The sequence below is a fragment of the Anolis sagrei genome, chromosome 8 (genome assembly GCF_037176765.1).
Source record: "Anolis sagrei isolate rAnoSag1 chromosome 8, rAnoSag1.mat, whole genome shotgun sequence".
NCBI lineage: Eukaryota > Metazoa > Chordata > Lepidosauria > Squamata > Dactyloidae > Anolis > Anolis sagrei.
In genome coordinates this window covers 36440677-36468119 of record NC_090028.1, presented here as the reverse complement: position 1 = coordinate 36468119, position 27443 = coordinate 36440677, and the positions used below count along the sequence as shown (strand labels likewise).

Genomic DNA, 27443 nt, shown 5'->3' with positions numbered 1-27443 from the left:
GTTGGATATTTGGATTAATTGGATAAGAGCAGTCCTGCACATTCTGTGGCCCTCCGGAAGTTTCGGACTTCATCTCCCAGAATTCCTGACCATTGCACAAGCTGACTAAGGCTTCTGGGTGTTGATGTCCCAAACACCTGGAGGACCACAGATAGTCCAGGCCTGGGTTAGATGATCAGCATCAATGGTTCCCAAACTTTGCTCCTCAAGTGTTTTGGACTTCATAAGTTTTGGACTTTAGAAGTTTTGGACTTCATCTCCCAGAATTCCTGACCACTGCACAAGCTGGCTAAGTCTTCTGGGTGTTGAAGTCCCAAACACCTGAAGGACCACAGATAGTGCAGGCCTGGGTTAGATGATCAGCATCAATCGTTCCCAAACTTTGCTCCTCAGGTGTTTTGGACTTGAATTCCAGAATCCCCAGCTATTTTAGCTACCAGTTGAAATTCTTGGAGCTGAAGTACAGCATTTGGAAGGGCAAAGTTTGAATACTAATGATCTACATGATCTTCATCAACTCTATGGTTTGACAACTAGATGTTGTCCGCGAGTATGTCAACCTGTTGATGGACATCCAACTCTTTAAGACTTGCTAATGCCTACAGAATCTTCTCCCAACCAAACCATGTCTGTATTAAATATTCTCTTGATCTCCCTGCCTCCTACTAAAAGTTGATTATTATTTTTCTCATCTTTGCTTCTGTCACTAGCAAAGGCAGCTCTTTTTGGTCAGGATCCACCCCACAATATATATATATTTAAAAAACCCTTCTAACTAGAAGTTGGTTATTATCCACCCACCTCTGCACCTGTCACAAGCAAAGGCAATTCTTTTTGGTCAAGATACAGATCAGCACATGCTGAAAACAATATCAAAATAAATAAATAATAAATAAAAATATCAATACAAGCCATTTGGGAAATTCATTTGAAGAAATTGGAATGACCAGGCATTACAGAACGGAAGGTGAATGGTCACCCAAAGTAATCCGGAGGTGATCTTTGGTGCCTTCCAGCCAGTCAACAAGAACCAGACGTGGTTGAGAACTTTGGTGGTGACTTCTCGGGTATTCCCAATATAGCTTTAAAAGACGGACTCTTCTCCTGAAATCCCTGACATCATATAGATAGCCAATGCTTGAGCTGCAAGAAGGAGAAAGAATTGGCTGAAAAATGAAACTTAAACACAATGGTATTCTCACAATGAGTTCTGTTCATTCTGATCCATGTGGCTCTTTGTTAGGAGTTTTTTTTCCACACCAAAATGGAAGAAGGGAATGCAAAGAATACTAACCTTAAACTGTCTCACGTTCCCTTCTGCTACAAGATGGTGTTCGTTCTCAGGTGTGATGCAGTAGGCTAGTCTCTAAAGACAAAGAGCATGAGGAGAAGAGAAAACCATTTTTGTGGACATCTATATTTGTGCATTCATATTGTGTGCAATGGATCAAATTTACTTTCGTATAAATATAGGAAGCACAGTGCCACGAAACAAGACTGCTGAGCACTGTTCAGAAATGAACTCAGGGAACTTCCAGGCCATTAAAAGCAGTCTTTGGGGTGTTTTCTTTCTTTTTTTAAACTACCGTATATACTAGTGTATAAGCCGACCTGTATATAAGCAGAGGCACCTAATTTTACCACAAAAAACTGAAAAACTTATTGACTCAAGTATAAGCCGAGGGTGGGAAATGTCGCAGCTACTGGTAAATTTCAAAATATGAATAGATACCAATAAATTGGTATCACTAGGTTAAATATTTTCAAATATTTACATAAAATTGTAATTTAAGATAAGACTGCCCAACTCTGATGAAATCATTATTCTAACCTTCAATGTAAATGTGCTTAATAGGCACGGTTAGGTACCGTCGGAATCTTTGTAATTTGGAATAAAGTCGGAAAAATTACCTTTTTGAAGCAATTTTGAAGTTTTTAAGATTATTGGAAGTCCCTTTGCTCTTCCGAAGCTTTTTCTGCCATTTTTGTTACGACTCATGAAGTGAGTCGGAAATTATTCAGCTTTCCCCCGCTTCTGGTCCCTGGCCTCAGCTCAAGCCAGAGAAGCCAGGTTTAAAGCCAGAGAAGCCACTTTTAAACCAGAGAAGTAAGGACTTTCCTTCGCTTGCTTTCCCCAGCTTTTGGTCCCTGGCCTTGGCTCAAGCCAGAGAAGCCAGGTTTAAAGTCAGAGAAGCCAGTTTTAAACCAGAGAAGTAAGGACTTTCCTTCACTTGCTTTTCTCCGCTTCTTGTCCCTGGTCTTGGCTCAAGCCAGAGAAGCCAGTTTTAAACCAGAAAAGGAAGGAATTTCCTGACCTCTGCTCAAGCCAGAGGAGCCAGTTTTAAAGCCAGAGAAGCCAGTTTTAAACCAGAGAAGTAAGGACTTTCCTTCGCTTGCTTTTCCCCGCTTCTGGTCCCTGGCCTTGGCTCAAGCCAGAGAACCCAGTTTTAAACCAGAAAATGAAGGAATTTCCTGGTTTTAGCTAAAGCCAGAGAAGCCAGTTTCAAAGCCAGAGAAGCCAGTTTTAAACCAGAGAAGGAAGGAATTTCCTTGGCTTGCTTTTCCCCTGCTTCTGGAATAAAACAACTACTTTCAAAGTAAAGGCCACCCAATGAAACAGGAAATGATACTTTCAAACCATGAACAAAAATAATTCGAAAGTCTTGGAAGTTTCAAAAAGTTTTGAACACGTGAAAATCGGAATTGACTTTAGAATCGAACCACCAGCACTCCCTACATCCGAAATGAGTTTTGAACCATTTTTTTTTATCAACCAAGCCTAGTGCTTACATATGCTTCCAATACTCACCACAGTTTGTTTTAACTATACATTTTGGGGAAAATGTTATGTGTATATGAATAAGGAAAAGTGGGAAAGACTGAGAGAGCTGAGAGAGGAGGAGAGGAAGGTGTGTGCTGCGTGAGAGAGGAGGAGAGAAAGGCAAGATAGGTTGCTGTGCAGAGGTGAGGGTTCTGGCAGGAAGGCGTGGGACTGAAAAAAGCCCTTCTTTCAGCCCCATGCCTTCCTGCCAGGACCCTCACCGGAGTATAAGCTGAGGGGGTTTTTTTTAGTCTCAAAAAGGGCTGAAAAGCTAGACTTATACTCAAATATATACAGTATCTTGTTTAGGAATAAGTTCTTGGTGGGATGGGCATCCCAAGCCACCTTGTCTCTTTCCTGAGGAATCTGTACAAGGACCAAGTCGCAACAGTAAGAACTGACCACGGAACAACAGACTGGTTCAAGATTGGGAAAGGCGTACGGCAAGGCTGCATCCTCTCACCCAACCTTTTTAACTTGTATGCAGAACACATCATGCGATGTGCGGGGCTTGAGGAATGCAAAGCTGGGGTGAAAATTGCTGGAAGAAACATTAACAACCTCAGATATGCAGATGACACCACTCTGATGGCCGAAAGCGAGGAGGAGCTGAGGAGCCTTCTAATCAAGGTGAAAGAAGAAAGCGCAAAAGCCGGGTTGCAGCTAAACATCCAAAAAACCAAGATTATGGCAACAAGAATGACTGACAACTGGAAAATAGAGGGAGAAACCGTGGAGGCCGTGACAGACTTTGTATTTCTAGGTGCAAAGATGACTGCAGATGCAGACTGTGGTCAGGAAATCAGAAGACGCTTACTTCTTGGGAGGAGAGCAATGTCCAGTCTCAATAAAATAGTCAAGAGTAGAGACATCAGACTGGCAACCAAGATCCATTGCCTAGTCAAAGCCATGGTATTCCCTGTAGTCACCTACGGATGTGAGAGCTGGACCTTAGGGAAGGCTGAGCGAAGGAAGATCGATGCTTTTGAACTGTGGTGTTGGAGGAAAGTGCTGAGAGTGCCTTGGACTGCGAGAAGATCCAACCAGTCCATCCTCCAGGAAATAAAGCCCGACTGCTCACTGGAGGGAAGGAGACTAGAGACAAAGTTGAAGTACTTTGGCCACATCATGAGGAGACAGCAAAGCCTAGAGAAGACAATGATGCTGGGGAAAGTGGAAGGCAAAAGGAAGAGGGGCCGACCAAGGGCAAGATGGATGGATGGCATCCTTGAAGTGACTGGACTGACCTTGAGGGAGCTGGGGGTGGTGACGGCCGACAGGGAGCTCTGGCGTGGGCTGGTCCATGAGGTCACGAAGAGTCGGAGACGACTGAACGAATGAACAACAACAATATACAGTAAGTCATTTCTGACTTTTTTGCAATCCTAAGGGTTTTCTTGGCAGGACTTGTTCCGAGGGGCTTTGTCTTTGCATGCCTCAGAGGCTGAAAGGGTATGACTTGCCTCAAATCACCCCATGGGCTTCCTAGTCAACCAGTCATAGGCTCAATACTCAAACCACTACACCACACTGGGATTATGACTTCACCCAAAATAACATATCAGTGTTACTGCAAATGATTATTTATTTTCTAAAAATGAGGAAAAAACAGTCAGCACACCACATGACCTTTTAGACGTTTTGCTCATTGCACCAAAAAGAAAAAAGAAAAAAAGAAAGAAAGTTGGATTATTCTGCAGTTATTAATTAACATGGTAGAACAGGAATGGTTTGGGGGTTTTTTTGTGCTAAGGATAGAAAAATAGCAACAACATGAAGTGATCTGAGAAAGATCTCTACCCTAAGTCATCCTTTGTTTTGTTTTTGAAAGCTCCCACTATACTCACAATCTTAGTGGCCATTTGTTTTCTTCTTTTTCTCAAGTACTGGATGGCAAAGGATGAAACCAGCCCTGGAGGAATTGAAACAATTCTTTGTGTGGACACTACAATTAGACCAAATGTCTGTTCAAGCAAGTTTTGAATATGTCATTGCTTGCAAAGAACCTTTTTATAGGGTGAGGGGTGTTTTTTAATGATTTGATGTGGATTTTTAATGTGACCATTTTTAATTATGTTTAAAACATTATCTTAGATGTATTGTCAAAGGCTTTCATGGCTGGAATCACTGGGTTGTTGTAGTTTTTTTCAGGCTATATGGCCATGGTCTAGAGGCATTCTCTCCTGACATTTCGCCTGCATCTATGACAAGCATCCTCAGAGGTAGTGACCTCACTACCTCTGAGGATGCTTGCCATAGATGCAGGCGAAACATCAGGAGAGAATGCCTCTAGACCATGGTCATATAGCCTGAAAAAACCTACAACACCCCATTATCTTAGATGTTGCTTTTTGTGAGCTCTTTCGTGTCCCACTTTGAGAGCAAGGCGACACAAAGATATATATGTGTAATACTTATGTAATTAGTAATACACACTAATTATATAAGCAGGCTGAATTTACACTGACTTATATCCCAGGGTCTGATCCCAGATTATCTGCTTATCCCAGACTACCTGGCAGTATAGACTCATATAAAAGGTAAAGCTTTCCCCTGACATTAAGTCTAGCTGTGTCCAACTCTGTGGGGTGGTGCTCCTCTCAATTTCTAAGCTGACGAGCCGGCATTGTCCGTAGACACCTCCAAGGTCATGATTGCATGGAACGCCGTTACCTTCTCACAGAAGCAGTACCTATTGATCTACTCATATTTGCATGTTTTCGAACTGCTAGATTGGCAGAAGCTGGGGCTAACAGAAGGAGCTCACCCCACTCCCCGGATTCGAACCACCAACCTTTCAGTCAGCAATTTCAGCATCTCAGAAGTTTAACCCACAGTGCCACGAGGGGCCCTAGACTCATATAATCCAGTCTGAATTTTGGGCTTTCCTAAAGCTTGCTGCTCACCATCAGAACTTTGCAGGATTTCTGGTCAGAAAAATCAGTTTTTTAACCAGTCATTTTCTTTCAAGGTTTACTTGTTCTCCATAAATAATTTCCAGTTTTGTAGGGCTTGTCTACATATGTCTAATGAACCAGACTCACCTTGTATTTCATCCTGGCTGTCTTTCAGTTGTTCCTCTACTTCTGGTAAGTATTATGGGGTTAATCTGCTTTAGTCCCATGTTAAGAAAAGTCAGGGGATGTTCTGGAGTTTGCTAGAGTAGGTATGCACAACTTGTGCCCCTTCCAGGTGTTTTGGACTTCAACTCCCATGATTCCTGGGCACAGGACTAGCTGGCTAGGTCTTCTGAGAGTTGGAGGCCCAAACATCTGGAGACCCAAAGGTTGTGCAGGCTTACTCTAGTGCAAACCCATGGCTTTGGTGCAGTGCGGACAGCAGGCTCACATCGGATTTGAGTTTGCAGGCTGTCTATGTGGGTCATTGCCACCACCCCCTTTGTCCTGCACTCATCATTATAGGGAAAAGGGGATGGATCATGGCCATGTTGCCACTGTTACTGCTCCTAGACAGCCTGGGTGAGCTCTTGGCCATTGGTGGAACCCCATGCTGCTATCAACAGAGGAACCCAAGTGACCAATAAGAGTCCACTGGAGAGATTGACTCCCTCCTTGATGGTCATGGAGATGCTTCTGCTGATGTTAGTATGGGGCACCTGCAATGGTCAGGAACTTGACAAGTGAGGTTATGGTCCAGCAGGGCCAATGCAGTCTCAACCCAGGTGGACCATGTAGACCAGTGGTCCTCAGCTTGTGGGTCCCCAGATGTTTTGGCCTACAACTCCCAGAAATCCCAGCCAGCTGTTAGGATTTCTGGGAGTTGAAGATCAAAACATCTGGGGACCGACAAAGAGAGCTACTGATATAGACTCTAACTCAACACTACTGTGGGTTCAGAATGGTTCATGTGCCCCCCTTCAGTATCAATTCAGCACATTTCGGTTCCAGACCAGCTCCTGATTTACTGGCCAGTCTAGACACCACCTGACAAATGACAACCTAGTCTGAACCTCTTTCCCAATATTGGATGTTCAACATGAAGACCAAACGATGTCCTCACAAGCTACTTTAGCGAAAGTCTGAATATCTATTGGCACTGGAAACGGCTTCGACTTAACTCCTCATACTGTGGATTTCTTGACAGTGCAGAGAAGAAGGCTTTCCAATAGTAGTGACAGGAAAATTAATATGATCACAGATTTGAAACCTGCATGGTTTGGAGATGGTAATTGGAAGGATAAGGCAGCAAACACAATTACCATGCAGAATAATGGGCTGTGCTTTTCACCATAGAAACAAAGATTCTCTGAAATTGAAGAAGAGTGTGGCTTCCCTGCAAGCACATATAATAGCCATGCAGTCAACATTTTGCATTGTAACCACAGATCAGTCAATCTGGGTAGTGTAAAATTGTGCACTGGTATATCACCATCTACCTGAACCATTTTAGTTCTGAAATGGGGCAGTTTATGGGGGAAGGAGAACCCCACTTATCTTTCCCTTTAAAAGGAAATGCCACCACTCTCATTTCCTGTGACGTAACTCTCATTTCAGCCTTTTTTCCAACCTCAGCCGAGTACCAACCATAAATATTTAACACCACTATTGCCTTTGGGAGCAGTGGTGTCACTAGAGTTGGTGTCACCCAGTGCGGTAACCCATGTTGTCACCCGCTATATATACTGGAACATACAGGTAAAGGATTCTGTATGGCCCCGTGCCTTTGCTTATGTGCCTTTTCTTTCGTGCCACAATCACAGAACTTCAACTTAGAAGAGATTTATACTACGAGGGGTATTTTTTAAGTAAGGTCCGTTTTGTTGTAGACACTAGTAGTTCGCGTGCATACCGCAACGAGCACGTGCGTCGTGTACCGGCATGCTTCGGGAACGACTGTGCTCAGTTTCCGCTCTGTAGCTCACCTGTACGGTTCTTTTCTGTGCTTTAAAAATGTTTAAGACTCTCAACTCACCCTCCGCATGTGAGGTTCGCTCAGTGATATGGTTTTTGTCAGCAAGGAACCTGCCTGCTGCAGAAATTCGACAGATTTGTGAAGTGTACGGTGATACTGTTATGAGTGAAAGCAAAGTGCATAAGTGGGTATGACAGTTCAAAGATAGCCGTGACAACGTCCATGATGAGGACCGCTCCGGTTGCCCTTCTTTGATTACAGACGATTTGGTGGCTTCAGTTGAAGCGAGGATTCGTGGGAACAGGCGCTTCACAATAACAGGTCTCTCAAATGAATTTCCTGACGTGTCGAGATCAGTGCTTTACAACATTGTTTCTGAACACCTAAAGTTTAGGAAACTGTGCTCCTGATGGGTCCCGAAACTCCTAACAGAGGACCACAAAAACCAAAGATTTGAGTCTGTGATCAAATCAAATAATCTGTAATCAAAGAAGGGCAACCGGAGCGGTCCTCATCATGGACGTTGTCACAGCCATCTTTGAACTGTCGTACCCACTTACGCACTTTGCTTTCACTCATAACAGTCTCACCGTACACTTCACAAATCTGTCGAATTTCTGCAGCAGGCAGGTTCCTTGCTGACAAAAACCATATCACTGAGCGAACCTCATCATGGACGTTGTCACAGCCATCTTTGAACATTTTTAAAGCACAGAACAGAACCGTACAGGTTAGCTACAGAGTGGAAACTGAGCACAGTTGTTCCCGAGGTATGCCGGTATACGACGCACGCGCTCGTTGTGGTATGCGCACGAACCACTAGAGTCTACAACAAAACGGACCTTACTTTAAAAATACCTGAACACTGCATTCTAGGAAATGTAGTTCAGAGCAGGGCCTTTTGCATTTTCCAGGAGACCTCGTCTATCCAAACTACATTTCCCAGAATGCTGTGTCTCCAGTCTTTTGCCCATTAACTTTGCTATTCCTGCCCCCAGTGCCTTTGCTTATGGCGACAATCAGGTTTTCTCCTGTCATTAAGTCCAGTCATGTCCAACTCAGGGGTTGGTGCTCCTCTCCATTTCTAAGCCAAAGAGCCGGCGGCGTCTGTAGACACCTCCAAGGTCATGTGGCCAGCATGACTGCATGGAGCACCCTTACCTTCCCATTTGCATGTTTGTGAACTGCTAAGTTGAAAGAAGCCGGGGCTGACAGCGGAAGTTCACACCACTCCCTGAATTCAAACCTGAGACCTTTTGGTCCGTAAGTCCAGCAGCTCAGCGGTTTAACCCACTGCACCACCAGGGGCTCCCACAGAATCCTTAGCCATGTTCTTTATACTAATGTTACTCGAAAATTTTTGCTCATCAATTTGAACATTGATCTCGAGGGCCTTTTTTTTAATGATAAAACTTCAGAAATGGGCATTTTGCAAAACTGGCTTCCACCTGTTGTTGTTGTTCATTCGTTCAGTCGTCTCCGACTCTTCGTGACCTCATGGACCAGCCCACGCCAGAGCTCCCTGTCGGCCGTCACCACCCCCAGCTCCCTCAAGGTCAGTCCAGTCACTTCAAGGATGCTATCCATCCATCTTGCCCTTGGTCGGCCCCTCTTCCTTTTTCCTTCCACTTTCCCCAGCATAATTGTCTTCTCTAGGCTTTCCTGTCTCCTCATGATGTGACCAAAGTACTTCAACTTTGTCTCTAGTATCTTTCCCTCCAGTGAGCAGTCGGGCTTTATTTCCTGGAGGATGGACTGGTTGGATCTTCTCGCAGTCCAAGGCACTCTCAGAACTTTCCTCCAACACCACAGCTCAAAAGCATCGATCTTCCTTCGCTCAGCCTTCCCTAAGGTCCAGCTCTCACATCCGTAGGTGACTACAGGAAATACCATGGCTTTGACTAGGCAATGGATCTTTGTTGCCAGTCTGATGTCTCTACTCTTTACTATTTTATCGAGATTGGATTCCAATCTCCAATCTTCCACCTGTATTTTTGCCTATTCATCCTTGTAAGAATATTAGAGCTATTGTAGATATAGTAAAGGTAAAGGTTTTCCCCTGACATTAGGTCCAGTCGTGTCCGACTCTGGGGTGTGGTGCTCATCTCCATTTCTAAGCTGAAGAGCCAGCATTGTCCATAGACACCTCCAAGGTCAAGTGGCTGGCATGACTGCATGGAGAATATTGGAGCTAATGTAGATATAAGATGGAGAAAATCAGAATGGTTTCTTTTGATTTTTATGACAGTGGTAGCAACCTGGAAGCAGGTGAAAGGTATTCATTTTGATCTTTGGCGCAAAATGAAGGGGTGGCTATTTCCTATGGAATTGTTTCCCTGATGGAAATCAATCCCCACCCACCAGAAGTTTATATTTTTATATGTTGGAAATGATTTTTTTACCACTTTTGCTAACATATTCATGGATGTAATTGGAAATCAGGGAATGGCTTGGGGGCAAAAAAACAAAACAAAACAAAAAACCAACAACATGGCCCCATGCTATTTCTTTAATCCAACGTTGGCCACAGCTGCTCTGAATTAAAGTAAAAATACAGGGAAATCTATGGATGGTTTTGCTTCCCGTGCCTACTTTGTCCCATAATAGGTCAGAATCTGGGGTGCTTTAGCTTCAAATGTCCAGGACAGGAAGCAAAGAAGAGTGCTAAATCCTTCCTGAAAACGTCAAATTACTTAAAAGCAGTTTCCGAAAGGTCACCTTTCCGCATAGCGTTTGTGGAATTAAGGAAAGCAAACTCTTAGCTTAACGCCGGCGATTTTCATTTCACAAAGAACATTTCCATGACATTTCATTGTTTTTAAACTCACTTGTTTAAAGGTCCCCCGTGCTTTCAGTAATTTATACAGAATGCAGGCCGGCACAAGGATCATCGAAGACGACGCTATGCCCCATCCGACAGTATTGGCCCACGATGGGAAGACGTATTCATCGTAGGTCAGAGGTTTGAAAGTTGTAACACTGACTATTACCACAAACTAGGAGGGAAACGGGTAGAAGAAGAGACGTTTCAGTTTTCATCGAAACTTAAACCTCTTCCAAGTTGGAAAGGAAAAAAAGATGACGACTCTTGTTATCAAAATGGGCTGTTGTCTGCAAACCATCTTGAGATGTTTATGGGATTCACATTTAGCTGACCACATAATTCTCAGTGGTGTAAATTATGCATCCCTCCCAGTGTTGTTTGATTGTAACTTCCAGAATTCATCACAATGGGTTTTGTCGTGTCAGGAGTGACTTGAGAAACTGCAAGTCGCTTCTGGTGTGAGAGAATTGGCCGTCTGCAAGGACGTTGCCCAGGGAACGCCAGGATGATTTGATGTTTTTATCATGCTTGTGGGAGGCTTCTCTCATGTCCCCGCTTGGGGAGCTGGAGCTGACAGAGGGAGCTCATCCGCCTCTCCCCAGATTCGAACCTGCAACCTGTCGGTCTTCAGTCCTGCTGGCACAGGGGTTTAACCCTCTGTGCCAACGGGGGCTCCATGGTGGAAAAAAATGAAATGCAAAGATAAAGAATGGGGGATGTGTGTCTCGAGAGCATGTGAAAAAGATCTTGGAGTCCTTGTGGATAACAAGTTAAACATGAGCCAACAATGTGATGCTGCAGCTAAAAAAAACAATGTGATTTTGGCCTTCATTAACAGGAGTCTAGTGTCTAGATCAGTGTTTCTCAACCTGGGGGTCGGGACCTCTGGGGGAGTTGTGAGGGGTGTCAAAGGGGTCGCCAAAGACCATCAGAAAACACAGTATTTTTTGTTGATCATGGGGGTTCTTTGTGGGAAGTTTGGCCCAATTCTACCATTGGTGGAGTTCAGAATGCTCTTTGATTGTCGGTGAACTATAAATCCCAGCAACTACAACTTCCAAATGTTAAGTCTATTTTCCTCAAGCTCCACTAGTGTTCACATTTGGGTATATTGAGTATTCATGCCAAGTTTTGAGTCCACTGTGAGTCCCCCCAGGGGTGAGAAAGGTGGCATATAAATACTGTAAATAATAAGTTTGATCCGGATTCATCATTGTTTGAGTCCACAGTATGTTTTGGATGTAGGTAAACTACAACTCCAGAACTCAAGGTCAATGTCCACCAAACCCTTCCAGTATTTTCTGTTGGTCATGGGAGCTCTGTGTGCCAAGTTTGGTTAAATTCCATCGTTTGTGGAGTTCAGAATGCTCTTTGATTGTAGGTGAACTATAAATCCCAGCAACTACAACTCCCAAATGACAAAATAACCACCTCCCCAATATTCAAATTTGGGCATATTGGATATTTGTGCCAAATTTGGTCCAGGGAATGAAAATACATCCTGCATATTGGATATTAACATTACGATTCATAACAGTAGCAAAATTACAGTTATGATGTAGCAACAGAAATAATGTTATGGTTGCGGGTCACTACAACATGAGGAACTGTATTAAAGGGTCGTGGCATTAGGAAGGTTGAGAACCACTAGTCTAGATCCAGGGAAGTCATGCTACTCCTCTATTCTGCCTTGGTTACACCACATCTGGAATACTGTGTCCAATTCTGCGCATCACAATTGAAGAGAAATATTGACAAGCTGGAATGTGTCCAGAGGAGGGCGACTAAAAGGATCAAGGATCTGAAGAACAAGCCCTATGAAGAACGGCTTAAAGAGCTGAGCATGTTTAGCCTGCAGAATAGAAGACTGAGAGGAGACATGATAACCATGTATAAGTATGTGCGGGGAAGTCATAGGGAGGAGCTTCCTTTCTGCTTCCCTGGAGACTAGGGCGCGGAACAATGGCTTCAAACTACAAGAAAGGAGATTCCGTCTGAACATGAGGAAGAACATCCTGACTGTGAGAGCTGTTCAGCAGTGGAACTCTCTGCCCCAGAGTGTGGTGGAGGCTCCTTCTTTGGAGGCTTTTAAACAGAGGCTGGATGGCCATCTGTAGGGAGTGCTTTGAACGCGATTTTCCTGGATGGCCCAAGAGGTCTCTTCCAATTCTATGACTCCAAGACTGCTTGGAGATATAGTCCATCAACCTTTGGAGGGCCACATGATTCCCACATCTGCTCAAGATTCCCACATCTGCTCAAGATGGTTGGCCCAAGTTGGATGATTCCAGGACATTATTGATGCTCTGGCCTGTGACCAAATATGTGCTCTCAATCATATGTTAATAGTAAAGGTATTAAGTCCAGTTGTATCTGACTCTGGGGTGTGGTGCTCATCTCCATTTCTAAGCCAAAGAGCCGGCGTTGTCCATAGACACCTCCAAGGTCATGTGGCCAGCATGACTGCATGGAGCGCCGTTACCTTCCCGCTGAAGCAGTTCCTATTGATCTCTTCACATTTGCATGTTTTCAAACTGCTAGGTTGGCAGAAGCTGGGGCTGACAGCGGAAGCTCATGCCGCTCCCTGGATTCGAACCTGCAACCTTTTCATCAACAAGCTCAGCAGCTCAGCGCTTTAATGCACTGCGCCACCGGGGACTGCATATCTTAATACTGATGGGTAAATCTGTTAGTATTACTTTATTTTTTCCCTCTCAAATCCAATATTTGGATTTTGCAAACTTTGGTAAGTTGCAATATTTTAAAAAAACAATGCCTTGCATTCTAATCCATCTATCTCAAAGAGATCAGCAAATCAATTTCCTACACAACATATTCTAAATTCTGTCTACTTCCCTTATTCCAAAATCTTAATTGCTTCTTCTAACTCTACTCCATATTTGTGTTTTTGCCACAGCATCCTTAGCTATTGCAAACCAAAGCACGAGCACAAATAGCTATGTGTCAGACAGGGGACTGAGCCTGTACGCAACTAGTTGTTTAATATCGAGTGTCAAGTTAAATCTTGCCACAAAGAAAGGCCCCGACAGTTTTGATTTGCTTATAATGTCAGTTATTACTCCTGCCATTCAAATATTGAATCAAAGGCATTTGATTTTTTTTACAGGGTTCAACGTGAAGTGACAGTTTTCCCCCTGGAAGCACTGCAGGTTGGAAACAAAAGGCTTCCATGGCTCTAGCACGGTGTTTCTCAACCTTCCTAATGCCACGACCCCTTAATACGCTTCCTCATGTGGTGGTGACCCCCAAATATAAAATGATTTTCATTGCTACCTCATAACTGTAATTTTGCTGCTGTTATGAATCGTCGTGTAAATATCTGATAGACAGGATGTATTTTCATTCCCTGGACCAAATTTGGCACAAATATCTGATATGCCTAAATTTGATTTCTAGTGGGGTTGTAGGGGATTTATTTTGTCATTTGGGAGTTGTAGTTGCTGGGATTTATAGTTCACCTACAATCAAAGAGCATTCTAAACTCCACCAGCGATCAAATTAAACCAAACTTGGCACACAGAGGTTCCATGACCAACAGAAAATATTGGAAGGGTTTGATGGGCATTGATCTTGAGTTTTGGAGTTGTAGTTCAGCTACAGCCAGAGAGCACTGTGGACTCAAATAATGATGGATTTGGACTAAACTTGGCACAAAAACTCAATATACCCAAATGTGAACAGTGGTGGAGTTTAGGGAAAATAGACCTTGACATTTGGGAGTTGTAGTTGCTGGGATTTATAGTTCACCTACAACCAAAGAGCATTCTGAACTCCACCAATTTTTTGTTGTTGTGTCAGGAGCAACTTGAGAAACTGCAAGTTGCTTCTGGTATGAGAGAATTGGCTGTCTGCAAGGACGTTGCCCAGGGGATGCCAGGATGATTTTGATGTTTTTATCATCCTTGTGGGAGGCTTCTCTCATGTCCCCGTATGAGGAGCTGGAGCTGACAGAGGGAGCTCATCCGCCTCTCCCCGGATTCGAACCTGCGACCTGTTGGTCTTTAGTCCTGCCGGCACAGAGATTTAATCCACTGTGCCACCAGGGGCTCCAACTCCACCAATGATTGAATTAAACTAAACTTGGCACACAGAACTCCCATGACCAACAGAAAATACTGGAGGAGTTTGGTGGGCATTGATCTTGATTTTTGGAGTTGTAGTTCAACTTCATCCAGAAAGCACTGTGGACTCAAACAATGATGGATCTGGACCAAACTTGGCACAAATACTCAATATGCCCAAATGTGAATACTGGTGGAGTGTGGGGAAAGTAGACCTTGACATTTGGGAGTTGTAGTTGCTGGGATTTATAGTTCACCTACAATCAAAGAGCATTCTGAACCCCACCAACGATAGTATTGGGCCAAACTTCCCACACAGAACCCCATGGCTTGAAGGGGCTTCCTGGTGTGAGCCTCCCTCCAGTCTTTCACGCTCTCCCTTTCCCACACATGCGCACCACATTGCCATGTGCAGAGCATGCCTGCTCTCCCCTCCTCGCTTGGAGTCTCAGAAACAGCCCTCCCCTTGGCTGCGAGGCCGGCCAATCACAGTGGAAGAAGGCTATTGGTGGGAGGGATTTGATGTCTGTTTCCCAAAAGGAAAAGAAGGATAGGCAGAGAGATCTTCAGTCTTCTCTTCCAAAGGGCTTCCTAAGTTTTCTGGTTGTCTTTGGTGACTCCTCTGAAACCCCCTCATGCTGCCTCTGGGTCCCAACCCCCAGGTTGAGAAATGCTGCTCTAACATGATGGGTTTAAACTATGAATAAGTTTTAATCAGTTTAAAGAGTTTAATTTAAAGAGTTAGCTTTTGTAGTTTTTTTAAAAAATAAAATGTTTGCAAAACCTTTCAAAATTCCCCCCATAATTAGTGGATGAGTGAAATGTTCTGAAACTTGGTGGGATAATAGTGGTAAATGTGTTCTATACTTGTAGTTTCCTGCCGATAGCTTTAACAATTATGGAGTAAAGCATCCCTGAAGTTTCCCCATTGGCACATTTACTTAACGAAAAGTAACAAAAAAGTAGTTAACTCATTGTAGTTACAATACAAACCCCATCCAATTTTAGAAATATTTTAGAAACAATTTTCTACCACATCCTAATTTCGTAATGAGTATTGAAACGTTTTTTTCATTGATCACACAGGCCTAGAATGGATACCAATATACCTTCTCCTTCATTGTATTTTCCTTCATCTGTAAACAAAGAAACTTTGGGCTGTACTGAAAAAGACAAGGAAGAATATATCTTACCAGAAACCCAATTTCTAGTACTTCTACTGAAACATTAGCATTGCTTACCAACAAAAATGCTGGGCTCACAAATTTCCAGCACAATCTCCAATAGAGGCCTGGCTTGAAACCCATCATTTGTTGGATATCTTCACTGAATCTGTCCACACCTGAAAATGGACCACAAATACTAAAACATGTTTTATTTATTTATTTATTTATTTAAAGCATTTATATTCCACCTTTCTCACCCCGAAGGGGACTCAGGGCGGAGCACAACTTATATAGCGAAACATTCAATGAAGGAACATAAAATAAACTATAAAATACACACTAAAATCAGTTATCTCCACTTAAAGTCCATTGTTGAAAACCATCTCAGATCAGCCATACTGGATCTGGTCAGCAGGGCAGAGTTTCCTACTGTTGCCTTATTGCACTGTCCCAAAGTCTTGGTCTCACAGCCACATTTTGACCATCTTTCTGAAGGACAGGAGGGAGGGGGCTGATCTAATTTCCCCAGGGAGGGAGTTCCACAGTTGAGGAGCAATCACTGAGAAAACCCTCTCTCTCGTACCCGCCAATTGTGCCTGAGACAATGGTGGGACTGAGAGCAGAGCCTCCCCAAAGATCTTAGTCTCCATGGTCCTTCATAAGAGGGAGATGCATTTGGACAGGTAAACTGGATTGGGGCCAAATAGCGCTTTACAGATCAAAGCCAGCACTTTGAATTTTGCTCAGTAGCAAACTGGCAGCCAGTGGAGCTGATACAACATGCGAGTTGTGTGCTCCCTGTATGCTGCCCCAGTTATTAACCTGGTTGCCTCTCATTGGACTATTTGAAGCTTCTGAACAGTCTTCAAAGGCAGCCCCACAAGGAGTGCATTGCAGTAGTCTGTCCTAGATGTAGCAAGATCATGGACCACTGTGGCCAGGCCTGACTTCCCAAGATACGGGCACAATTGGCACACAAGTTTTAATAATAATAATAATAATAATAATAATAATAATAATTATATATATATATATATATATATATATATATATATATATATATATATGCAACCAGTCAACCAACATCCATGATATATATGAGTCTACACTGCCATATAAATAGATAATCTGGATTTTACATGGCAGTGTAGAAGGGGTGACTTTGGGTGCATCTACACTGTAGATTTCATGGAGGGAGGAGGATGAGGTTGGTGAGGGGAGGCCACCTTCTCACCATTGCAGTGTGCCTCTGCTCCCAGGATGACCACCTCAGTGGCCAGTGGGGGTGGGAGGAAGGGGGAGGAGGATGAGACTCATGCGGGGATGAGGAAGAGGCATGAGGAAGTGGAGGAGGAGACCACTCTCCTGACATAGCAGGGAAAGAGGGCTCCATGCAGCAAGCCTCCCTCTCCACTCCCATGGTGCCCACTCTCACTTGTGTGTGTGTGTGTGAGTGCCCATGCGCATGTGCCTGGCTCTCAATGCTTTAACAGCTGGCTGTTTCCCTCGCGGAGGAGGGGTCGTGGCCATGGGTGTCTTTGGACATGTGCTTTTTCTCCCTGTAGGAATTTTGGGTTTAGAAGTCCTTTCTGCTTTTCTTTTCTTTCTTTTTTTTTTTTAGTGAAGGACATACATTGGGTTGTTAGGTGTACGCTGTCCAAATTTGGTGTCAATTCGTGGTGTGGTTTTTGAGTTATGCTAATCCCACAAACGAACATTACATTTTTATTTATATAGATAGATTATTGTACTTATTGAAAATACGGAGGGTTTTTGGTACCCTCTGTGGATGCCAAGCTACACATCAAGAACACTTATTCTGTTTTCAAATTTATCCCCGAAGCAGTAGGTTCATATTTGTACCAATAAGTCAAAAAATATCCCTGTATGCAAATTTCATCTTTTTCACACTGGTTCTCCTAGGTGCAGCTTAACGACCATCTATATAAATTAAAATGTAATGTTCGTTTGTGGGATTAACATATCTCAGAAACCATTGGACGAATTGACACGAAAATTTGACACAATACAGTCCAACGAGTGTTCATCACCCCCAAAAATACAAAAAACAAAAACAAAAACCCCTCCTCATAGAATCATAGAATCATAGAATCAAAGAGTTGGAAGAGACCTCATGGGCCATCCAGTCCAACCCCATTCTGCCAAGAAGCAGGAATATTGCATTCAAATCACCCCTGACAGATGGCCATCCAGCCTCTGCTTAAAAGCTTCCAAAGAAGGAGCCTCCACCACACTCCGGGGTGGAGCAGAATGGACTTAAAAAACCCCAAAATACACCATACACACACACACACACACACACACTCATATACATATACACATGCACACATACATACACATACAACCAAGCACACACAAATATACTCACACATACATACACATACATACATATATACATATACACACGCACACACAAATATACACATATATAAACACAAATATGCATAAAGACAAGCACACACATATACACAATATACATATGCACTTATAAACACACAAATATATACACACATATATACATATCCACACACACGCATATGCACATACATATATACACCCACACATACCCCCACACACATATCTATCTATATCTCTCTCTATCTCTATCTCTATATCTATACACACATAAACACATATATACATAGATACACAAATATATACACACATATAAAAACCTATATACACACACACAAAGCACATATATACAGACTGGGCCACAGCAACGCGTGGCAGGAGATGACTAGTACTAAATATATATATGTGTGAGTACAAAGACATTGTTTTGGTTGGTGCTAAAATGTCAACTGAGCCTTTCAGCTAAGCAATGCTTCCTAAGGGTCACGAAAGCAATTGGAGAAGAGAGAAAGAAGCAGGTTAACTCCAACCACAAGAGATACATGCCAGATTTAACTAGCGATCATCTTGAGCATTACCTGCGGCCATAACAAAATTGTGCTTTATAGAGCAATGGGTCATAATGTGGCCATGAAAAGAAAATCAGTTAACTGCTTGAGACAGATGATTTGGAGAAGGGAGAGGGGTGGGATGGGCATCTTCTAATATCAATTCATGGAAAGGGATGGGAATGTTAGAGCTGGGAAGAGAAGAAATGGTAGGAATTAGGGCAGAAAGGAATTCCAATACATAAAACTGCTGGGAGAGTCCCAAATCCAGAATGAAAGTATTCTAAAGAGATGGTTAAATTAATACATTAATAGTTGAGAAGAATAAGAAAGGACCTTTGCTCCTTTGGATCCTATCCTCCAGAGTAATAATTTTCCATGACGGCCCTTCAAATAATGGAAGATGGCAGCCTGACTTTCTCTTAATGATTTCTTCTCCAGGCCAAGCATATGGACATGTTTATATTTCTTCCAAGTATTTGAGAAGTTGCTGCCAGACTTCAGTCAAAGAGCAACCCCCAAGTGTCATTTTTAAACCAACAGGCAAACAAAATAATTGGATGTCAGCATGTTATCCAACAAAAACATGTAATCCAAGTTAATTAAAAAATGATGAACAGCTGTTGGTCCAGTCGTATAACTTGCTTTTGCTAAAACAGCTTCTTTGGGTAACGGATGCAGGGACAATTCAGTGGTTGCTGTCCGAAGTGTGATGGTCAAATCTCATCCTCATAGCTAGCAACACCCCTAAAGAGAGTCCAAATGTCCAGATCATTGGATGGATCCATATCAGTAAAGCCCTTCTTGCTCTCTTCGTCTTCATCAAGAGCGCTTCTACTGTGTTGCAATACTGATATGATTCCACTTCAGTTGCCATGGTTGCATTGCATGGGATTCTCGTGTTTGTAGGTTGAAATACAACACCGCCTGAGCTCTACGAGTGCAGCTTTTTTCCGAATGGAGCAGAGAGTGTTTGAGGACTGGGACATCTGTTGGGATGCTGCACTCACAGAGGTCAGGCGGTGTTGTATTTCAGTGTCAATGTTGACTTTTGTGGAGAGGTGGCTGCCAAGGTAGCGGAAATGGTCAACATTTTCTAATGTTACACCATTAAGCTGTATCTCTGGGAGATGGTGGTCAGGCATCTGGACAACGTGGCCGGTCCAGCGGAGTTGATGGTGAAGGACCATCACTTCAATGTTGGTGGACTTTGCTTCATTAATGTTTGTCCATTAAGCTGAATCTCTGGCATTGGAGAGAGATTGGCTGGTGACTGCTGGAAGAGCTCTTTGGTTCTCTCAATGTTCAATGACAGGCCGAGCTTCACATATGCTTCTGCGAAGGTGTTTAGAGTGGCTTGTAGGTCTTCTTCTGAATGCGCACAGATGATGTTGTCATCAGCATGTTGGAGTTCTATAACGGATCTTGTTGTAACCTTTGTTTTGGCTTTCATTCTGCTGAGGTTAAATAGCTTGCCATCTGTCCGATAGATGATTGCCACTCCGGTGGGAAGCTTCCCATCAACAAGATGAAGTATCATAGCGATGAAGATGGAAAATAAGGTTGGTGTCGCACCTCAGGGTAAAGACACCTTGCTTAAGACACCAAAGAACACACCAGCAGTTGTCTTTATGGTTTATTAAAGTAAAAGATAAAAAAGTTCAAAAAGGCAAAAGTATATTCCAGAAGATCAATCCAAGGTAACATAGGCAAACAAGATCCTTGAAGACACAGGCAAGGCAAAGTCCCATGAGAACATGAAAAAGTCCCAAAACATGAACATGAGTAATAATAATAATAATAATAATAATAATAATAATAAACCTTTAATTGTACCCTGCTACCATCTCTTGAAGGATTCGGTGCGGCTTACAAGAGGCCGAGCCCAAATACAATAGTAAAAACAACAAACAGCAAAATAACTCAAAAAACAGAGCAATAACATTAATAACACAACAATGATGCAATTAAAATCAATGGCAGGGCCAAATGTAATAATTAAAATTAAAAGTGCTGGCCATGACCAACATGAAAGCTGCAAGTTAAATCCAAAGTCTCTTGGTTGAAGTGGGAAGTTGCTCTGAAACTGAGGCATATTCAAACAGCCTGTTTAATACTCTTTGGACAACATGAAGGCGTTCCTATGGCTAGCGATCCTGACACTCCTTTGAACCTTAAATTCCAACTGCACGATCTAAACCACTGGCTTCATCAAGGTCAATTCCTTCGTTAATGCTTTTCCCCTCATTATCAGGCTGAGAACTATCTGGCTGAGAACCATCCTCCCTTCCAAAATCATGCACCTGGGTCTCAGTAGTTTCACTTTCCCCAGCGTCATCCCTTGTTGTGGGAAACAACTGAGCTTCTCCCCCCTGTTCCTGGTCTTCTTCATCTAACACAGGGACATCATTGCTTTGCACCTGACTGTGAATCTGAATCCCATCATCCCCATCATCCCCATCAGAATCATTGACACTATCACTCTGAGATTCCGGCTGAGTCACAACAGTTGGGGCAATAACACATCCCTGCTTGGCACCTGATTCCACCTTAAATGGGTCACTTTTGGAGCCATTGCTGTCCAAAACTGTTGCCATCATGTCATCATGGAGTTCAAATTTGTGAACATCCTTGGCTCCACTACATTGCAGGTCATTGTTGTGGTGGAGGTAGTATTTTTAGGTCCCACATCACCTCTGATATGGATAAAGCTAGTAAAGGTGGATTTGTATGTTGAGGGGTTCTTAAGAGTTTTGTGACTCAGGAATTAGGAAAGCGATTGGGACTGGTGTGCTGTCATGCGCTGGGCCTATAGCAATTGGCTTTTGAATAGGATGTGCTCTTTGTGCCCAGCGGGAAGCTGGGGTGCCTCGAGTGAGAGGCCCTAAGGATTTCCCTATACAGTCTTTAGAAGCTTGAAAAGTTTAACAAAGTCCTTTATTATTGCTTAGGTCTTCAACAAATTAAACAAATGCTTCTCAGATCTTCAACAAGTCAAACAAATACTTCAAGGCTTTGAATCAACTGGTGGCTTTCTTAATCTTGTCCACAATGGGCAGGCAACTGGCTTCGTGAACTGTTTCTTTTCTTTAAGAGGAAAACCCTTTTTAACCCCTCTTTGGGCGATCTACTTTCTAAACTGTGCTGGTGTGGGCTCTACTCCCGGTTCCAAACTGCTTCTTGGGTCCCAAGTAGACCTACCAGTCAAGGCTTTGTAGATTCTCCAGCTGGAGTCCTTTGGAACTGTTTCCCCCCGGAATTTCGTAAGAAACGAAGCTTCTCTACAGGTGGAGCTGATTCACGTCCTGTAGCTAAGCTTTCAACTGTAAGACTGAGCTAAAATGGCTCCCTTTCCTTCCTGAGCCCTGGGGAAAGGGGCAGAACTAAAAAAACATAACGATGATAGGCAGGTGGCTGCAAATCAAGGGAAGCCACCTTATTGCAAAATGCATGGAACTTTGTAATACATGCAAGTACTCAAAGAAAGAAAAGGAAGTTGGAGCTCCTGGTACAGCTGTACCCACACAACTAGCGTGGTTTCTTGCTCTCTCCTTTTATTTCTGTCCCATTTGAAAGATGGCTTCAGCCAAGCAAATGAATGGAAATTACCTGCCAGGGCCCAAGTATGCAAAGCCCTGCAATTAAGGGTATTTAGACAAGACAACAGTAATTGAGGGCATAATTTATATGAAGCTCTCCACCTTCAAGGTAGTGGTTTGGAAGCTTCCCGGTTCACTCCTGGGCTCGACAATATGTCATTAAGGACTCATTTCTCCCCAGTTTCTCAGCTGTGTTTAGTAAACTCTGTAAAGAGCTGTTATAATAAATACAGCCCTAGCTTTTCCACCTTAGGTTACCTAAGTGCATTCATTTTTATTTGCGGGAGGAGAATAGGCATTTGGCTGCCTGCCTAGCAATGTTATGGCTGTGTATGCAGTGCAAACGGGGGAGTAAAATTCATCTCACCGTCTCCTTTACACGACTGGGCTATGTTTACGTCTGCTAGCTGTTGGCATATAGAGACCATCAGAGGCCAAATGTGTTGCATTGCAACTTACTGGAGTGACATACAGAGAGCATACCACCCACCCACCCCCGTTATGTCAACTCCACTGACTACCGGTCCAGTTCCGAGTACAAGTGCTAGTCTTGACCTATAAAGCCCTATATGGTTCTGGCCCAGCTTACTTGTCCGAATGTATCTCCACCTATGTCTCACTTCGAAACGTATGATCTTCCAGGGAGGCCCTGCTCTCAATCCCACCTTTGTTGCAAATGCACTTGGTGGGGACGAGAGACAGGGCCTTCTCGGCAGTAGCTCCCCATCTGTGGAACTCTCTCTCCAGTGAAATTAGGTCAATAGCTTCCCTCCTTTTCCTTCAGGAAAAAGTTGAAGACGTGGCTATGGGACCAGGCATTTGGATAGCAGGCTGACAATAAAAATGACGACAATGCTATGGAAAATGGACTATGGACAGGCTTCGGATCAAGTTGTTGATCGTAGAACTCGGACTTCAACATGCCAACTAATTCAATTTGCACTAATTTTAATGTTTTACTTATTATGTAACTGTTGTTTTATCTGTATATGGGGGGCATCGAATTGTTGCTGGCTGTAAGCCACCCTGAGTCCCTCTTCAGGGGTAGAAAAGGGCGAGGTACAAATATTTGAAATAAATAAATATATAATGACAAATTCTTCAACTGGTTTTTCCAGAAAAGGTGAACCTGTGTTGTCAAAGGCTTTCATGACTGGAATCACTGGGTTGCTGTGTGTTTTTCAGGTTGTATGGCCATGTTCCAACAGCATTCTCTCCTATCGTTCCACCTGCATCTGTGGCTGGCATCTTGAGAAGTTCTGTTGGCATTGATGGAAGTGGAGTGTATATATACTCCTCCCCTCCCCAAAACGTCTCTCCTCATTGGCTGGGGGGCAAGCAGCTTGCATGCTGGGAGGCTGCTTGTCTCCAAACACTGACTCACTTCCGACTCACTTCTTGAGTCGTATCAAAAATGGCGAGGGAAACTTTGAAAGGGAAAGAGACTTCCTGTTTTTAAAATAACTTCAAAATTGCTTCAAAAAGATAACTTTTCCAACTTTATTCCGAATTATGAGTATTCGGACGATACCTAACCATGCCTAGTAATTACTGTATTTACGAATTTAACACCAAAACATCACAATATATTGAAACAGCTGTGGATCCAGGCAGGAGGCAGACTTTGTTGGATAACACAGAAAGTTGGATGAGCGAATGTTGGATAAGCGAGACTCTACTGTATATGTTTAAGTACTCCTGAGCAAATGCTCATGTCTCCCTTATACTTGTAGGTTACACATCATTCAAACACAGAGAAGTTTACAAGGAAACATATTTTTACTTGCACATTTTCCTAAATATACTATTTCAGCTTATGAGCATTTCTAACCGCCCCCCTTTTCTGCTTATTACAAAGACATATATATCACAACAGTGTTTTGAGTCTTATTTTACTTTACTTGCAACAACAAAAATTTAAAAAAATTATGATTAAACGAGGTGAAGGAATCCTCACTTGAGGCAAGAGGCCAGCATTGTCTGTTAATAATCTTGGGTGGATCCAGTTGTAACTTAAACCAGAGAGATCTTCATGTTCCCTCTCGCCTATGCAATTATGACGTTATTTGCTTCTATTACATTGGGCTAGTTTCCAGTGAGAGAACAATGAAGATGATCTCCATCCCTGGGTTGTTCTAGGTTTTTTCGGGCTATATGGCCATGGTCTAGAGGCATTCTCTCCTGACGTTTCGCCTGCATCTATGGCAAGCAACCTCAGAGGTAGTGAGGTCTGTTGGAACTAGGAAAAAGGGTCTATAAACCCTTTTTCCTAGTTCCAACAGATCTCACTACCTCTGAGGATGCTTGCCATAGATGCAGGTGAAACGTCAGGAGAGAATGCCTCTAGACCATGGCCATACAGCCCGAAAAAAACCTACAACAACCCAGTGATTCCGGCCATGAAAGCCTTCGACCATACATTGATCTTCATCCCCTTTCCGCCAACTTACCATAAAACCAAGAAACACCAATGGCTTCCATTAAAACAGCAAACAAGATGGACGTTCCTGCAGCAAATGTGTCTAGTAGGGTAAGCACGTAGATTCCACCCTAGGCAACGATAAGGAAGCAAGATAAGGATATGGAAACATGCAATAAGATGCATTGCCCATTATTCCCAGACTATCTCCAAATACCAAAAGATCATTTAAGTTGCTTGACTCTCACTATGTCTCCTCTGTCCTCCTCCCAGATAATGGATCCATACCCAAATAACAATGTTACTTAGAACAATTGCTGCCTTCTTCTTGTCATTGAAATACTTTTTGGTATTTGATTGTCCTAAGGTAAAGGTAAAGGTTTCCCCTGACATTAAGTCCAGTTGTGTCCAACTCTGGGGGTTGGTGCTCATCTCCATTTCTAAGCCAAAGAGCCAGCGTTGTCCATAGACACTTCCAAAGTCATGTGGCTGGCATGACTGAATGGAACCTTTCTGCTGGAGCGGTATCTATTTATCTACCCACATTTATATATTTACGACAATTTATAAGCCACCCTTCTCACCCCGAAGGGGACTCAAGAGTGGCTTACAATATATATATATATATATATATATACACACACACACACACACACACATACACACATACACACACACACACATACATACAATATATTATATTATTAGCATAGTACAATATGAGTAGTATATACCAATATATTGTAATATTATAAGTAATATTACTTGTAATATAAAATATATAATTATAATACCATATTATTATTTGTATTATATTGCATTACATTATAATACTAGCCGTCCCCTGCCACGCGTTGCTGTGGCCCAGTCTGTATATATGTGTTTTGTGTGTGTGTGTATATATTTGTGTATATGTGCATTTATGTGGTTATGCGTAAATACACATGTGGTTATGCTGGAGCCTACAGTGGGTTAAACTGCTGAGCTGTTAAACTTGCTAACCAAAAGGTCTCAGGTTCGAATCCGGGGAGTGGCATGAGCTCCTGCTGTTATCCCCAGCTTCTGCCAAGCTAGCAATTTGAAAACATGCAAATGTGAGTAGATTAATAGGTATTGCTCCGGTGGAAACGTAACGGTGCTCCATGCAGTCATGCAGCCACATGACCTTGGAGGTGTCCATGGACAACACCAGCTCTTGGGCTTAGAAATGGAGATGAGCATCTATCCCCCCCCCCCCCCCCCGTGTTGGACACGGCTGGACTTAATGTCAGGGAGACAATGTGGTTATATGCATGCGTTGAAATGTATTTATTTATTTTTTTGGCTATTTGAGTCCCTTCTGCTGTGTTTTTCGGTGTTTTTTATGAGTGATGGTCACTCGTTGGCCTGAGAGGTGTCTTGTGTCCAAATTTGGTGTCAATTCGCCCAGTGGTTTTTGAGTTCTGTTCATCTCACAAACGAACATTGCATTTTTATTTATATAGATTATAAATATATTATATTATATTATATTATATCATTAGCATAGCACAGGAGACAAGGTGGAACTGTCCCCTGGCCCCCTCTCTCTTCACTCTGTCCCAGAGCAGCAGTTGGTGCTGGGAGGAGGGGTCCCCAACTGATGACATTTGCATGTTTTGAACTGCTAGGTTGGCAGAAGCTGGGGCTAACAGTGGGAGCTCACCCAACTCCCCGGATTAAACCTGTTGTGCCACCGGGGGCTCAAATTATCCTAACCTACCTTCAAATATCTTTGAATCAGAAGGACAGAAATTCATAGAATCATAGAATCAAAGAGTTGGAAGAGACCTCATGGGCCATCTAGTCCAACCCCATTCTGCCAAGAAGCAGGAATATTGCATTCAAAGCACCCCTGACAGATGGCCATCCAGCCTCTGTTTAAAATCTTCCAAAGAAGGAGCCTCCACCACTCTCCGAGGCAGAGAGTTCCACTGCTGAACGGCTCTCAGTCAGGAAGTTCTTCATAATGTTCAGATGGAATCTCCTTTCTTGTAGTTTGAAGCCACTGTTCCATTGCATCCTAGTCCCCAGGGAAGCAGTAAACAAATTTGCTCCCTCCTCCCTGTGGCTTCCTCTCACATATTTATACATGGCTATCATATCTCCTCTCAGCTTTCTCTTCTTCAGGCTAAACATGCCCAGCTCCTTAAGCCACTCCTCATAGGGCTTGTTCTCCAGACCCTTGATCATTTTAGTCACCCTCCTCTGGACACATTCCAGCTTGTCAATATCTCTCTTGAATTGTGGTGCCCAGAATTGGACACAATATTCCAGGTGTGGTCTAACCAAAGCGGAATAGAGCATGGGGAGCATGACTTCCCTGGATCTAGAAACTATGCTCCTATTAATGCGGGCCAAAATCCCATTGGCTTTTTTTGCCGCCACATCACATTCCTGGCTCATGTTTAACTTGTTGTCCACGAGGACTCCAAGATCTTTTTCACACGTACTGCTCTCGAGCCAGGCATCATCGTCCCCCATTCCGTATCTTTGCATTTTGTTTTTTCTGCCTAAGTGGAGTATCTTGCATTTGTCACTGTTGAACTTCAATTCTATTCTTAACAAGTAAAAAATGGTTGGCCAAGGGGACAGACGCTGGGCAGCTCCAAGTAGTTTAAATAGTTTTACTCCTGTCTCATGTATTTGATGTTCTCCTTTTTCTAAAAGAAAGCCAATTGAAAACACATTGCTCTTGTGTGGTTATTTGAAAGCAAA

General features: G+C 43.1%; 1 protein-coding gene across 1 annotated transcript in view; it reads right to left on the bottom strand.

The window, feature by feature from the left end:
* Nucleotides 1-905: 905 nt before the first annotated feature.
* Nucleotides 906-27443, bottom strand: part of SLC6A2 (solute carrier family 6 member 2) — an 84456-nt gene continuing 57918 nt past the window's right edge. Inside the window, exons 10-14 of the mRNA XM_067471121.1 lie at nt 24739-24838; nt 15841-15941; nt 10522-10689; nt 1295-1366; nt 906-1143 (exon numbers count right to left, since the gene is read on the bottom strand). Coding sequence (XP_067327222.1) covers nt 1120-1143; nt 1295-1366; nt 10522-10689; nt 15841-15941; nt 24739-24838 — 465 coding nt within the window. The 3' untranslated portion in view covers nt 906-1119. The remainder of the gene's footprint in view (nt 1144-1294; nt 1367-10521; nt 10690-15840; nt 15942-24738; nt 24839-27443) is intronic.